Source organism: Ahaetulla prasina, chromosome 8, assembly GCF_028640845.1.
Source record: "Ahaetulla prasina isolate Xishuangbanna chromosome 8, ASM2864084v1, whole genome shotgun sequence".
Taxonomy (NCBI): Eukaryota; Metazoa; Chordata; class Lepidosauria; order Squamata; family Colubridae; genus Ahaetulla; species Ahaetulla prasina.
In genome coordinates this window covers 45,310,566-45,324,069 of record NC_080546.1, presented here as the reverse complement: position 1 = coordinate 45,324,069, position 13,504 = coordinate 45,310,566, and the positions used below count along the sequence as shown (strand labels likewise).

Sequence of the window (13,504 nt, the reverse complement as noted above, 5' to 3'; positions counted from 1 at the left end):
ATCTAATTAAATTTCTTATGGGGTGGAAGAGGAATATGTTATATTTACTCCATTTATTTTTTTATAAATAAGTATATCCTATAGTACATAAGCGAAGAAAAAAGGCTTTATACAAGTAAAGAAAAATATTTTTATATTTTTGGACTTTAGTTCAAAAATTATTTGCTTGAAACTTCAGTTCTTGTCATTCTCTCTCCTATTATCAAAAACAGAAAAACTTAACTGCCAAAATGGCGAAAGAGTCAAAAATAATACGTGGGTTCCAGAGAGAATAGGGATGGGTGTGGGAGAGAATATGAAACAAATGGAAGATTTATGGAATTACATTTGAAATATTCTATTGTCTAAAAGAATTAGGACTTCTTGAATTTGGGGTATATCTGGCGGTGCTTATTTCTATTGCTATTGGATGAAAGGGTAGAAGAAAAAACATGATGCTCTTCTGAAGCAGTAGAACTGTAACTTTAAATTAAATTAAAGTTCTTTTAGATTTTATTGTTCCCTTGCCTACTTTTTGGAACAAGACATGTCAGTCCTAGGACAAATATAGCACTTGATCCAAAACAGTTGAACATGTCTTAATTGCAATCTGTGCTACTTGTTCTTTTGTTTTAAAGCTATCTTCTAAACAGGATGTGAGAGGAACAAAAATCGAAACCCCGGCTACTGGAACAACTCAAGTTAAGACACAAGCCAATGTTTCTCTCAAACAAGATAATGTGACTATTAAAGGCCTACAAGCCAATGTTACAGTACCTAAGGTAATTAACAGTTTGACCGTGTAGCCTTGAAAAATGCACTAGAGCTTAGCAAGAATTGTCTTGAATATAAAACAGGTTGAAAGAACCAAAACATCATTTTGTGCAGATTTGGGCTAGGTGAAGGATCCAGGTTCCTGGCATCTTAGCTATTTAAAAAGATGACTACCTAGTCTGGATCCTAAGAGAAGAACACTAATATGTTGAAGAGAAGCATAGGCATGAAATTATTTGAAGCTATGTATCATGGCCATTGTAATTGTACTAGCTGTGTCAATGCTAAAACTGGCCAGTGGGAAAATCAGCCTCAGTATAGATTCCTTCATTGTCTACAAAAATTTGAGATGAAATACAGGTAGTCCTAATCTCACAACCATAACTGAGCCCAGAATTTCTTTTGTTAAGTGAGACATCTATTAAGTGAGTTTTGCCCCGTTTTACGACCTTCCTTGCCTCAATTGTTAAATGAATCACTGCAGTTGATAAGTTAGTAACCCATTTGTTAAGTGAATCTGGCTTCCCCATTGACTTTGCTTGTCAGAAGGTTGCAAAAGGTGATCACCTGACCTTGGAATACAGCATAAATATGAACCAGCTGCCAAGCATCTGAATTTTGATCATATTATCATGGGAATGCTGTAATGGTTGTAACTCTGAAAAACAGCTATAAGTCACTTTTTCAGTGCAATTGTAATTTTCAATGGTCAGTAAATGAACTGTTGTTAGTCAAGGACTACCTGTACCACATAATGTATTAGTTGGAACAACAGCTAAGGCACTGGTTCATTTAGCCAATTGCAAATGCTGGTAAATTTCTTCCCCAGGTTGTGCGTATTTATCCAGGAAAGTGATTATTACATCAAGGTACTACTGGTCCAAAGTAGCACTTACAATTTCAAGATGTTTATGACTAAATAAAGAAAATATGGATGAGTCAGGAACATTTTATTTCTAGTAAAGAATAGGGCCATACTGGTTCCATGAACAGTGTAGAAAACAATTTCATGGCTGAGCATAATTGAACACAAAGAATGCTGGGAATGTTTTTTTCCAAATCCTAGTTGTACTTTCAATAATATATCAATCTTCCATAATATACCATGTTTCCCAAAACATGGGAATACCCTGTCTTATATATTTTGAACCCTGAAATAAGCGCTTGGCCTTGCCATGCGCTCAAAAGCCCGATTGGGCTTATTATCAGGGGATGTCTTATTTTGGGGAAAACAGGGTATCAGTTGTGCTTATCCTAATTCAATGGCAAAATGTGCAACATGACTGTTGATAACATCTCTTTAGATAAAGTAGTGCTCATGCTTTCATGAAATTTTGAAAAACATTTGTTGAATGAAATAAAAACACTTGATTTGTATGTCTCTTCTTAAATCTATGGGATAACTTTTCTAGGTAAATTTATGTTTGCTTCAAGCATCAATTGAAGAATCATCGGGGACAGCCACAGCCAAAAATGTAACTCATGTTTCTTTAGTGGCTTTTTGCTTTGACAGGATTGCCACACAAGTCCGTATGAACAGGTAAGGCAACATTTTAAATAAGTCATACCTTAGTTACATTTCTAATAGGAGATTTAACTAAATCATTGCTTCAGGAGTTTTCTTCATCTCCACGGGATCCCTGTAATCCAGATTTCGTCTGTATAATACATTTTTAAAAATCTTTTTGTTAAATGATATGGGGCAAATTTATAATGTAAATGAGTAACAAATGCCTTCAGTTATGCATATTTATTTATTTATTTATTTAGATTTTTATACCGCCCTTCTCCCGAAGGACTCAGGGCGGTGTATGTATTAATGTATTAATAAAAATATTTTTGTTAGCAATTTAAATTATTGATACAAGAAACTGCAATTTCTGAGATGTCTCAAATATTTCTCTTTTTTAATTAAAGAGGTGTGGTTGAAGAGAATACAAACAGTGCAGAAACTAGGAGAGGTTCTGTAACTTTTGAGAAGTATGTCCATTCCAATAAAATGCAGCCCCAATCCTCTGGCTCTCTACGATCAAATGCTGGAGCAGAAAAAGGAAAAGAAATTGCAGCTAAACTTAATATTCATCGTATTCATGGGCAACTCAGAGGTTTAGATACTTCAGGTAAGTCTTTTTTGTAATGCTAATTTGGCAGTGCTTTCCTACAAAAATCTTATTAAGACTAGAATATATCTTATTAAGACTTGAATATATATGCAAGGATTTTCCCCCTATTTTTATTTTAATTGAGAAAAGTTAAAATACAAAACTCCAAAATTAAAAACAAAAACACATAGAACAAGACATTTAAAAGAAATTCACTAAAAAATAAGAAAAAGATCCAACATATATACACATATTATCCCCGCTAGTTGAATACTGATTAATAAATTACTGAAACATTGTTTTTCTTGTGAAACAGACCCCCAAAATTTTTAAATTACAAAATCTATTTGCAGATTATTTTGTTTTTGAATATACATCAGTATCAATACATGAACAGTGAGGCATCTGTGTATCATTCATTTGAATACAAATAGTAATGATAGTATTAATATTAGTTATTTAAATCATGCTTATGTAATTGTAATAATATTCTTATACATATTTGACTTAAAATGTAAGCCTTCATTATTTAATTGTTCAATCCTAACCCTAACCCTAACCCTAACCCTAACCCCATTCTAATAACAATAACAGTATCATTAGAACGTACATAGTATCACCATCTTTCAACCGCTAATCTTTATATCTAGCTATTACTTTTAATATATTATACAAAAATATGCATATTCTCCCTCTTTCTTTTGTCTGCCTCTATTCTAGCTCCTAGTAAAGCCATTCTTGTGTTACAAAACATTTCCTCTATCCATCATCTCTTGCCTATTTTAAGCAAGTTTTAAGTTTGCCTGGGTCGTCTTCTCTATCTAAATCTTTCCTGTTTAATTTAAGTATTTCTTCCATCTCTGCTATCTTTTGCTGCCAAACCTCCAGAGGATCTGCCCAACTCTCCATTCTCTTTTCAAAGATATCTTTCTGCTTATCTAGTATCATTTTTTGGTCTTTTAGCATGTATTTTCCCTGAATTGCTTCATAAGTTTTTATTACCTTCTCCCTCTTATCTTGTTTCGTTTGTTTATTTAGTTCTGTCTTTTTCCCTGGGCTCCATTGTCTCCTCTATTTCCTGGGCTTTTTTATCATTATTCATTATCCCTTGGGGAGCACTTTCTAACTTCCCATTTATATTATTCATTAAGCCCATTATCTCCCTGTGATTCTTTGCCATAGTATCATGAATGCTTTAAAACATCGCCACCAATTCTTTTTGCAACCTGCTTATTTCCCTCTGCTGAAACATCTTGCCTTTTTTTTTTTTTATAAGTTCAAATATCGCTCAGTCAATGCCCCAGAGACTTAATTATTTTTCCCCTCAGAAAGTCGATCTGGAATTTATTTACTCAGTCCTGATGTTGCTCCTCCGGAAATACAGTAATATGGTTCTTTATGTCCCACAGTTAGTCAATTTAGCTTTTTTTAGGTAATCCAGGAAAATTTGCAAATGTTTCCTTCAGTCACACTATAAGTTCAATCATAACTCCTGATATTTAAAAGTCACTTTACTTAGATGTCTTCCATATTTTCAACATTAGAGCTCCAGTAGTCATGGAATAGATAAGTATAAAGCAATAGATACACAGCAGTCCTCCAGGTGTTATTTCCACTTTCTCCTCTGTCTTATCAGTATTTTTCTCAGGGTTGTAGGGATGTAATATATTCCATTCACCAGTAGATGGCGCCTTCAACGTTGCATAGATTCTAAAAAGTTGAATAAATTTGTATTTATTCAAACAAATTGTTGTGGCTCCTGCCCCCGAACCTGGCCCCATGCCCAAAAATGCCTTGGAGCTGGGCGTTCTGCCAGAAAGTGACTCAGAGCCGGGCCTGCTGCCAGAAAGTGATTTGGGGGGGAAGTGAGGGGGAAGGGCCGTCAGGACTTACCTCGGAAGCACCGGATTCCCTGGATCAGCTTCAGGAGCCAGAAGGAGGCCAAGCGAAAGAGATATCGAGGCCTCCTTCTCCTGACTTTTTCCCCACCCCCAGGCCACGCCTGCAGACCCAGCTGACAGCAATCAGGCTTGGCTCAATCCCAGGTTTCGTAGGCAGGAGAGAAAAGAACAACAGAAGCAGGGGAGGGGAAGGCCTAGGAAGTGCTGAATCATGGAGCCACACCCCACAGGATATAAAAGGCAGGAAGAGCTGGTGTGTCTCTTTGTATCAGGGAAATCTACGGATTGACTAGAGCTGAAGGTTGTGACTCACTAGTGTCTTGGCAGCTATCGAGGGCTCTTGGCAGACGCTGATTCTTTTGCTGCCAGAGCTGATAAGAGCCAGCTAATTAAGCCATCGTTCGGACGGAGGCGAGGAGGACACAACACAAATAACCAAAATTCTGACAAATAATTCCAGCATTTTAAAATGCCTTATTGCCAATAATTATAATTAAACGTTCTTAATATCTTTTTCTTTTCTTTCGGGTCTATGGTTTTTCTCTCTGTAATTGTTCGCCGCTTAAACAAACTCTTCAAAGAGTCCCTTTTCCAGAGTTTATTTTCTTTAGGGTAGATTTCAGGTTAAAAAAAAAGGTCACCTCACCTAGTTCCAGTCACTGTATATCCAACCGCTCCAGCAGATTTTTGTTTCTTCGGCTGCTCCAACTTCACAGCAGCCATAATGGCTGCCTCTCTTCTTTGTCGTCGGCTGGAAGGAAATTAGCACTGGGTTAAACAGGAGAACCGCTGCTCTCTGCAACCTGCAGGGCACCCCTCCACTCTTTGTCATCCCTACAGGGTGACTGTAGCCTCTTATGAAGCCCTCCAACGAAGGGATTTGGCACGAGTTCACGGAACCCCGCTTTTCATGTCCCATGGCGCTGTGACGTCAACCAGAAGTCTATCTGCAGATTATTGACCTGTCATCTTTATACTATATTAATGATAAACTATTTAACAGGAAAAACAATAATAATAAAAAATGCAAAGTTAGTTTCAAAACCAAATAACAAAACTGTTATTACAATCAACTTGTAGAACTTTTAGAAAATCTATCACGGCATTTTATCTATCCCAATTACTTTTAAGTCTCATCCTAAGAGTTAAACCAGTTTGCCCCTTCTCCATTTACTCAGCCATCTGCTATTGTAAGAGTGCAGGCTTGAACTTCAAAGAAGTGTATGCAGTCAGCTCAGTTAGTTCTATATCTTTATAACCCATATCTCTTTCCAATGAGTCTGTAGCTTTCAAATTACATTCCATTTATCCAGAGCTACATGTATCTGAATATTTTCCACAGTCATTATCAATTCATCAGACTTCTAAAAATGCTTCCAACCAAGAATTGTATGTTACCAAAAGGTTTTTTCCAGATATTACCCATTCTTGCTTGTCATAATTTGATACACTACTCTGTGTAGGTTAGGCTGAGGCAAAGGTATTTTCTGGATATTTCGATCCAATATTAGGATAATTAAAAAAAAGAACTTGAACTATATTGCTAATTTAAAAAATGCAAAAAAACTGTGGTGAGAGTCCAATATTAATGCAAATCAAATGAAAGCATTTTCCCTATCTGAGAACATGCTGTGTTTCCTTATGGGAAAGCGAAACTTATTCAAGACGACAATATAAATCAAAGGGAAATAGAACAAAAAAAGCTAGAATCCAGCAGGGGGTTGAAATAAACCAGCATTCAACCAACTAATGAATTTTTAAAGATAAAAAGCTGAGTAAAGCAGAAAATTAAAAAAGTGAAGTTAAAACCCAGGCATACTTAAGAAAATGAACTGCGAGGGGAAGATGGATGACCAGTGACTTTCTGACTACTTCCAGAGAAACTGGAATCTTCAAGACACTCCTGCCCAGGTGGGTCCACAACCATCCAAAGCCATCATGGGTCATTCCTTAAGGTTCCCATTCAAATTCAGGGAGCAACACTGCCAGAGAACCAGTTTTTGGCCGCAAAATCAGCTGGTCATCAGCAAGAGAGAGAGAGAGAGAAAATCCAAGTTTTATGTCTTTGAAAATCTTTTTGGCTTGTCTTTCCAGAACTTGGAAAGGAACAATTTCAACTTATGAGAAGCAACGTTAGAACTTTTCTTGCTCTAGCCCCAGAGCAAATAGAATAGAACTACCCATGCTAGATTATGTATTCTGCTGTAGGAAAAAGGTTGTTTCTAGAAAGTCCAGTGCACTGTAGTTTTTCATTGAAAAAAAAAACTCTTTCCAATAAAATTCTCTTATTTTTTACCTTGCAGATATAGGAATCTGTGCCATAACAGCCATTCCATTTGAAAAATCAAAAGTTCTTTTCACTTTGGAAGAGTTGGATGATTTTTCTTTTGTAGATGAAAGTGATCATCAGGTAGTTCAAGATATAACACGAATTGGGCCTAGCCAAGAAAAATGGGGCTGGATAATGTTTGAATGTGGAATTGAAAATCTGACAATAAAAGGTAAATGATCTTTCAACATTTTTAATATATGATAACACTGTAAACATTGTAAAGAAACTGATATTTTCTATGTTTGTATATTGACAGGTGGTAGGCAATGTGGTGCTATATTATATAATGCATTTGGGAATATAGGTAAATCTGTAGCTACCGACAGAGGTGGATTTCTTGCATCCAATAATTCTTCAGATTCTCCAACTGGCAGTGGTTACAATACTGATGTGTCTGAAGAAATTCTCCACTGTGATTGCGTTAGTGCTGGTTCTGATACTCGTTCAAATTCAGTTTCAGATGAACAAGTAAGACAGTTTTAAAATAGTCTTTGGAGCATTGCTAGCTGTTATTATTGTGACAATAAAAATATTTTACAATTTGCTAAATTAAGATGTTTTTCAATTTGATTCACTTTTCTGGGAAAATAGGTAATTTGCATGCATGTTCATATTTTGATTTAAAAAAAAGTCTTATGCCTTTTTTATTTTTTGCAGATGACACAATAAGCTTCCATCTTAAAAACAAATTTAAGAAACCTCCAACCATCCACTTTGGACTAATCTTGTACTTTTTCATCTGTGTTACTCTTGTTTAGGATGAAGGGGTTGAATCTGATGAACTAAAAAAGGATAATCCCTTACGGCCACCCCCACCTGATTCTTGCAGCATGAAACTGACAATCAAAGAAATCTGGTTCAGTTTTGCAGCTCCAACAAATGTTCGAACACCTGCCCATATATTTTCAAGGTGTGTTGGATTCCATTTCATATTATTTGAACTTTGGTCAATGGACTGTAGTATATTTAATATATAAAGCATCTAAAATCTACATGGACTTCACATATAAATTCATATAAATTTAATTTATGGAGTTCATTGTGTAGTTTAATCTAGAGTATATATCAACATTTTTTGAGAATGTGCATTAGGCATTTCTACCTAAAATATATTTTATGTACCTAGACAAGCACATTTTTAGAGTTATAATTTTGTTGCTGAATGAGAACAATAGTAGCCTAAAATTAGAAATTGGAATATTTATGTTAGTAGATATAGCTTAAATTTTTAAAAATTCTTTATATACTTAAATAGTTCCAATCCTTTTTGTGTTTGTTATGGTTATGGTAAAGTTCAGGTATCAGTTCTTTTAAATACTTGAATGATTCAGACTGCTAACTTTTTATTCTAAAGTGTAGAGTGTACTATTTTGCCCTAAGACTTCATTATTATGCCTCTGTAATTGCAATTAACTTTGTGTATAACCATGCAGATTGTGAAGCTTTTACTCTTTTACTGTTTTAAATATTTTTACCTAAACTCTTTTAATCTTAGTTTTGTCTTTGATTGCAATGGTCATAATAGAAATATTGGTTTTTATACATACTGTAGTTACCTAGTCTTATTTTTGCTACCCTGTATGTACAAATGAAAATTGACAATTGTTATTGTGATTGATATTTTTATGAAAGTACTCAAATTATGCACTGATAATTTTACCTAGTTTTGTAATGAAATGTCTGCAAGAAAACAACCAAGATCAGAGAGCATGAAGGACTCCACGATATTTAAATTAATTCCTTGTACAGTTATTAAAGAACATGTATAAAATTATGTAACTGATGTTTAATTTCCCTTGCATCTCCAACTGTTTTATAATTCATCTTTTTTCTAATATTGTAGACAACTGAATCTTCTGAGTACTGCAACTCCAGCCATTGGGGCTTGGCTTGTTCCTATTGATCAAGTAAAGTCTTCTTTAAACAAATTAGAAACAGAGGGAACCTTGCGTGTTTGTGCTGTCATGGGATGTATAATGACAGAAGCCTTAGAAGTAAGTATATATTAAGAGAAAGAGTTTGGATATATTATGCAAAGACTTGAGAAGTGTCCGATACTGGGAAAAGTGAAGAGAAAGAGAAGGTGACCAGCAGACAGATTGGAAAAGATTAAAAAATGATTTAGCAAGAAAAAGAATATCATATCTCTGTAAAATACATCCAGTTATCTATATAAACCCAATTTAACCTTCAGTTTTGAAAGATACACGCAATAACAATATAATATTACTAGAGGATGATTATAATAAAGTTCTAAATAATTTTGTATTTAGCTTTTCAATAAAAATAGACTGTTAGCATAGATTATGTATAGATAGGATGTCGTGTCCCACTCCTCCGCTGACGGCCGGGTCGGGGAAATCCGAATCAGGCTTGCCTCTGCAGCTCTGCCCAAAGTCCTAGCAAAGTCCTCAGAGCAGGCAGGAGACCAGAAAGTGACTTCAGCAAGATAAGTTCGACTTTGCCTGACTCAGAGACTGCCAGAAAGCAGATCCTTTATATAGGCCATGGACTCAGCACTCATTAAGGCCTGCCCCTCCCTTCCTTCTGTTGCCTCCGCCTATCCAGTCTTCTGATGCAAGGGTCACTCCAATCAGCAGCTGTTGGAAATAAACTTTCCTCAGGCTCACATGCTGTGGAGGAGGGGGAGGAGTCTAGCTGCTCCGTTTGCCTGGGCATGTAGCCAGGGCTGGGGCCGGGTGGTGCTCCCTCCTCTGCAGCCTGCTTGGGCATGGAGCCATGGCTGGGACCGGGAGGTGCCCCCTCCTCTTCAGCTTGTCTGGGCATGGAGCCAGGGCTGGGGCCGGGAGGATATTCTTCAGCGTTCGGAAGCAGATAAGCAGACCCCGGCTGCGGTGAGAGCGGGCAAGACACAACATAGTAGCCGCAATATTAGATTGTGAAAAAATATTCTGTATATAGAACTAATATAGCTAATTGCTTTTATGTATTCAGAATAAAAGTGTACACTTTCCTTTGAGAAGCAAGTACAACAAGCTCACAAGATTATCTCGTTATCTACAAGAAAATCCTTCGTGTCTGCTGTGCAATATTCTTCACCATTATCTTCATCAAGCAACTTTTTCCATCATTGAGGAAGCAACCATGGTAAACTTACTGCTTAAGAATATGGTCTAATTTAAACAAAGTACTGAAAAAGGAGAGTTCTTTCATACGGTGATGTATATTTATAAAATATTTTTTACTATTTGCAATTTCTATTAAAATTTGTATAAATCTCTTGTAACATACCTGCCTACTCAATAATAATAATTGTTTATGGCTAATAACAAACTCTGGCAGCATCCAGAGAAAAACAGAAGCAAAAGAAACAAAAACAGAATAAAGACTTAACAAAGAAGCATTGTTAACATGTTCAGAAAACCCCTACATATGTAAAAATATTTTATTATATTATTATAACCACAAAAATGAATATTTTATAGTGTTTTGATCAACATAACTTTTTTAATTTATTTTGTTATATTGTTATACTGTTATTATTTTGATATAGTGGTGTTTGTGTAGTGTTGACTACACTCTAATATAGTCAACATTACATAAACACTCTAATGGTTTATTTTTTATTTTTAATGATTTCAGTTTTATCACTTTTTATTGTGATAACATGTTGATATTAATAAGCATAAGATTAGCTATTACTTCCAAGAATTTAAAAGCTGCAAAGTATATCAAAATATTTGTTGCACAATAAAGCTTTCTATATTAAGGTGATTACTTAATGCTAAGATCTCCAGTGTGTTATACTTATTGTTTATAGATGTTAACAAAAAAGAAAGAAAGAAAATAAAAATAGAGCAAAATAGGCAACAATAACTAAAAAGAAAAAAAAAGGGAAAGGACGTATCCTTTATTAAATAACTTGAACATTTTAAAAACTTGGAATCTAAATTATAGGAATAAATAAGAAAACTCAGAGCTATTTATTTGCAAGCAAATTTGGATGTGATGATATGTAAGAGGGCATCCCTTTTGGAGCCTGGGTTTTAGAATATCCTGGGTATGTGTTTGTATTCTAGAGTGATGGCCTTCCTGCTCTGGTGACATTAAAAAAAGGTCTCATTGCATTAGCAAGGCAGTGGATGAAGTTCATTGTGGTGACCCCCGCATTCAAAGGGGTAAGTTTACACAGACCAACTCAGCCAATAAAACTCCAGTCAACTGTACAACAGGAACAAGAGGATGGCTTAGGTTTGGACAATGTGGGAGGACTGCAAAGTGACACAAGCGCTGATGGAGCAGAATTTGAGTTTGATGCAGGTATTGTATTCATTTTCACATACTTTCTCTTTCTCTCCCCACCCTTCCCTCTGTCTCCATCCTATATGTATTGTTAAAATCAGTTTATTTTGCCTTCCATCCACGGATGGTATTCTTTCCTCTTTAACACATACTTGGAGAGAAATATGTTTTTAAAATTATTTAATCTTGTCCTGTCAGTGCTTAAAATGGATTTTCCTTCCAAGTGATTTTTCTTCTTTAATTATGCATTTGTAAAATATTGTAATATTCTAAGATAATTCACAGGGAAAAATATAGATACTTACAGTAGCATAAGGAATATAATTTTAAAATTTAATAATCACAATAATTAAAAAGTGAGAGGGAGGCTGCGAAAATGTTATAAATAGAAGAACTTCAAAAAATACAGCTTCAGTTTTACTACTTACTGTTTTGCTGAGATTATTGAATTATATTATTCAAATATTGCTGTTTCTTTCTTTTCCTGCCTTATTTGTACAGCTGGTAGCTGATAAATTGATTCCCTTAAATTTAATACATATACGGAATTGTAATCCTGGCCTATCACTTAAGCAAAGACCTGTACTGAGTGGGCATTTTAAGGGGGACTGTAATTTATATATTCAGAAACCAAGATCTGCAATAACCATTTCTTTTTCTTCATGTTTTCTTGTGAAGAAAGAATATTTGCATTTATAAATTTGTTTTTCTTTTTTTGTGTTTCTGTTTAAAACAACTGGATTTTAATTTGTTCAGATAATTGGTGACTGCCTTTCAAGGTAGATTAGGTTAGGATGGTGGTGCATTAAGTGGAACTGAGCAACTGGATTCCCAGCCATGGCCTAAAACTACCTATGAAGCAGTAGCGGTGGAACACCCAAATCTGGGCTGGTTGTCCATAAAGAGATAACACCATAACTATTAAAACACCTTAATTTAAAAAAAGATGAATAAATGCGTTTAAGTAACTTTTTAATTGTGTTGAATTGCATTTGGATTATTTATTCTGGAAAATATCTAGTAAACAGACATCAAAAATCCTTGGAAGTTTTGACAAAATTATATATACAATATGAGTTCCCCAACCTTTCCAGCTTTGCGGACCAGTGAGTGGAGGGAGAGAAGGGATGAGTCCATGTGTGCGGTGGGTAAGCGTGCCCGGGCAGCTCCATTTGTGCAAGCGCGGACATGCACACTGCTTACGCAAATGGTGCAAACATGCTGCTTGTGCTCATTTGCCTGGAGTTTGGCCTAGGGGGTTGGGGTCCCCTAGGGGTTGTGACCCCTGCAATAAAATGTATGCACTCCATGATTTTCAGTGCAGGTAATCCTTGACTTAGAAACATTAATTTAGCTTCAATGGGGGAAGGTGGATTCACTTAATGACTGTACTATTCATGTAACAACTGCATTGATTTGCTTAACAACTGTGACGAAAAAAGGTTGTAAAATGGGACAAAATTCACTTAACAGCTGCCTTGCTTAGTCAAAAGTTGGGCTTTGTTGTGATCATAAGTCGAAGACTATGCATGATTAATGTAAATTAAGGAAAGTTGTTTAATCAAAAATACTTGTAACAAGAGTCCAATATTTATTAACACTGAATGAGCTGATTCAAATTTCAGAATTTTTCTTGAATTTTGGATACCTAATATTAATATGAATTTGTTGGCAGTTAAGCAATACCTAATTGTCTTGGCTAGATTTATCCTCTTGATAATTTCTCCATTTGTCAAATATTTTAGCTACTGTCAGTGAACATACAATGCTTCTGGAAGGAAGTGGTACACGTCCCCCACCAGCTGCTGGGCCTGTAACTGGCGCTGAGATTATGAGGAAATTATCAAAGACTCATACTCATAGTGATTCTGGCCTTAAAATAAAGGTAAATCTGTTTTATTCCACATCGGTATGAAATTTTATATCCTATGCATACATATATATTTTTGTTGAAGAAAAAATATAAAAAATAATTTTGTATCTAGATCTTAGCATTCCTTATAATTAAAATATGAACAATTCATTTACCACTTCATCTCCAGGTAGAGCTTTATTCAGGTTGAGTTCTTGTGATCACCAGTTATTTCTTATACTGTGAAGAAAACTGGACAGAAAACAGATTGAATTTAGTGGGAATTAGCAATGGATATGTA

At 35.3% G+C, this 13,504-nt stretch overlaps 1 protein-coding gene across 9 annotated transcripts in view; it reads left to right on the top strand.

The window, feature by feature from the left end:
• The window catches only part of BLTP1 (bridge-like lipid transfer protein family member 1), a 155,857-nt gene that overhangs the window by 67,508 nt on the left and 74,845 nt on the right, over nt 1-13,504 (top strand). For all 9 annotated transcript variants that reach the window (XM_058192414.1, XM_058192422.1, XM_058192413.1 and 6 more), the window contains 10 exons: nt 618-761; nt 2,166-2,293; nt 2,671-2,873; nt 7,060-7,257; nt 7,345-7,556; nt 7,847-7,998; nt 8,932-9,082; nt 10,044-10,196; nt 11,129-11,369; nt 13,097-13,236. In XM_058192414.1, coding sequence (XP_058048397.1) covers nt 618-761; nt 2,166-2,293; nt 2,671-2,873; nt 7,060-7,257; nt 7,345-7,556; nt 7,847-7,998; nt 8,932-9,082; nt 10,044-10,196; nt 11,129-11,369; nt 13,097-13,236 — 1,722 coding nt within the window. The remainder of the gene's footprint in view (nt 1-617; nt 762-2,165; nt 2,294-2,670; nt 2,874-7,059; nt 7,258-7,344; nt 7,557-7,846; nt 7,999-8,931; nt 9,083-10,043; nt 10,197-11,128; nt 11,370-13,096; nt 13,237-13,504) is intronic.